This window comes from Phalaenopsis equestris, unplaced genomic scaffold (assembly GCF_001263595.1).
Source record: "Phalaenopsis equestris unplaced genomic scaffold, ASM126359v1 Scaffold206015, whole genome shotgun sequence".
Lineage (NCBI taxonomy): Eukaryota > Viridiplantae > Streptophyta > Magnoliopsida > Asparagales > Orchidaceae > Phalaenopsis > Phalaenopsis equestris.
Window position 1 is genome coordinate 1 of NW_018225459.1, and position 1387 is coordinate 1387.

General features: G+C 34.0%; 1 protein-coding gene across 1 annotated transcript; it reads left to right on the forward strand.

The window, feature by feature from the left end:
* Window positions 1-940: 940 nt before the first annotated feature.
* On the forward strand, window positions 941-1278 carry LOC110036401 (RNA pseudouridine synthase 2, chloroplastic-like; the record flags this gene model as incomplete). Its single annotated transcript, XM_020740835.1, is given in 1 exon segment — window positions 941-1278. A coding segment is annotated over 1 exon segment (116 nt), but the record flags the coding sequence as incomplete, so codon positions are not given.
* Between the last annotated feature and the right edge of the window lie 109 nt (window positions 1279-1387).

Here is a 1387-nt window from a genome sequence, read left to right on the forward strand (position 1 = left end):
TAAGATACTCATCTTTTTTCTTGAATAAAGTATTATTTATAACAAAATCATACGCTAAAATCAAATCTAAAATAGCTCTTACCTTCTTCATTAGTTACTCCAAAATCGTAGTCACCATGAGTATTTCTGAAGTCTTCTACCACTCTACCGACATGTCCATTTAAATCTCCTCCAATCCATTTAAATCAATAAAAATTCTTTCTTCAAGAGGTATCACTTATATTAAGTCTTCTAAGTCATTCCAAAATTTATTTTTAGATCCTGTATCTAAACCTACTTGAGGAGCATAAACACTTATAATATTAAAAATCTTAGTATCAATGATAATCTTAAGGGCTATAATTCTATCTCAAAGTTTATTAATTGTTACAACATTATTTTTCAAACTCTTATCAATAATAACATCTACACCATTTCTAGCGCTACTCTTATCAGAATACCAAAGTTTAAAACCTAAATTATCAATCTCCTCGTCCTTTTCTCCAACCCACTTAGTTTCTTGAATACATAAGATATTAATTTTCCTATGAATCATAATATCAACTAATTTCTTTAATTTACCATTGAGAGTATTTATATTCCATAATCCTATCCTAATATTAGTTTCATTAGTTTCATGGACTAACTTCTTTACCCGCATTCGCCCGTAATGTGGGAACCCTTATTTAACACTACATCCGGGCGCCGGTGTAGCGACTCTTACACACCTTTCACTGTATTCAGGCTATACAGCGCGTCGCTTCCAGGGGACGCCCTAGCAATTACACAATGATCAAAAGTATTCATGAAAAGGTAAATTTTAAAAATAAAAAGTAAAAAAAAAAATCAGAAGTGATTCCAATCGTGCTCTGATTACAATTTGTTTTCTTATGGAGATTACAATGGTATGGTATTAATTTATTTCATGACGTGGGAGCCTCATGGTTACTGATCTTGTGCAGATTTAAGCACCCTCACACTGGGGAACATCTGCATTTTACATGCCCACCACCTCATGACTTCGCTGCACTAGTGCATGGGCTTCGCAGCGTCTCTGGTCATCGAAGCAAAAGTTAGATCTGCAATAATTGAAAAAGCCATGTAAAATTGAAGCCATCTTCCAGTCTAGGAAGCTCCCTTCTATGGTTACTACACCAGAGCACTGTACGATTATGTTAAGCTTATTCTTTATGTTGCCTGAATAGCAGTGAAATTGTACTTCTTGGAGAGAAAATATTGTACCAAGTAAAATATCAAAATAGTCTCATGACTATTTACATGAGGCCATTTTAATCATGGAGCCTGTCACGTAGCCTATGGAAGTTTCAAATTAGTCTGTAGAATCTTTAAAACGGGCTGAAATAGTTCCTTACTAAAAACTACTTTAGCCCTCCCTAAAAGAATTTAG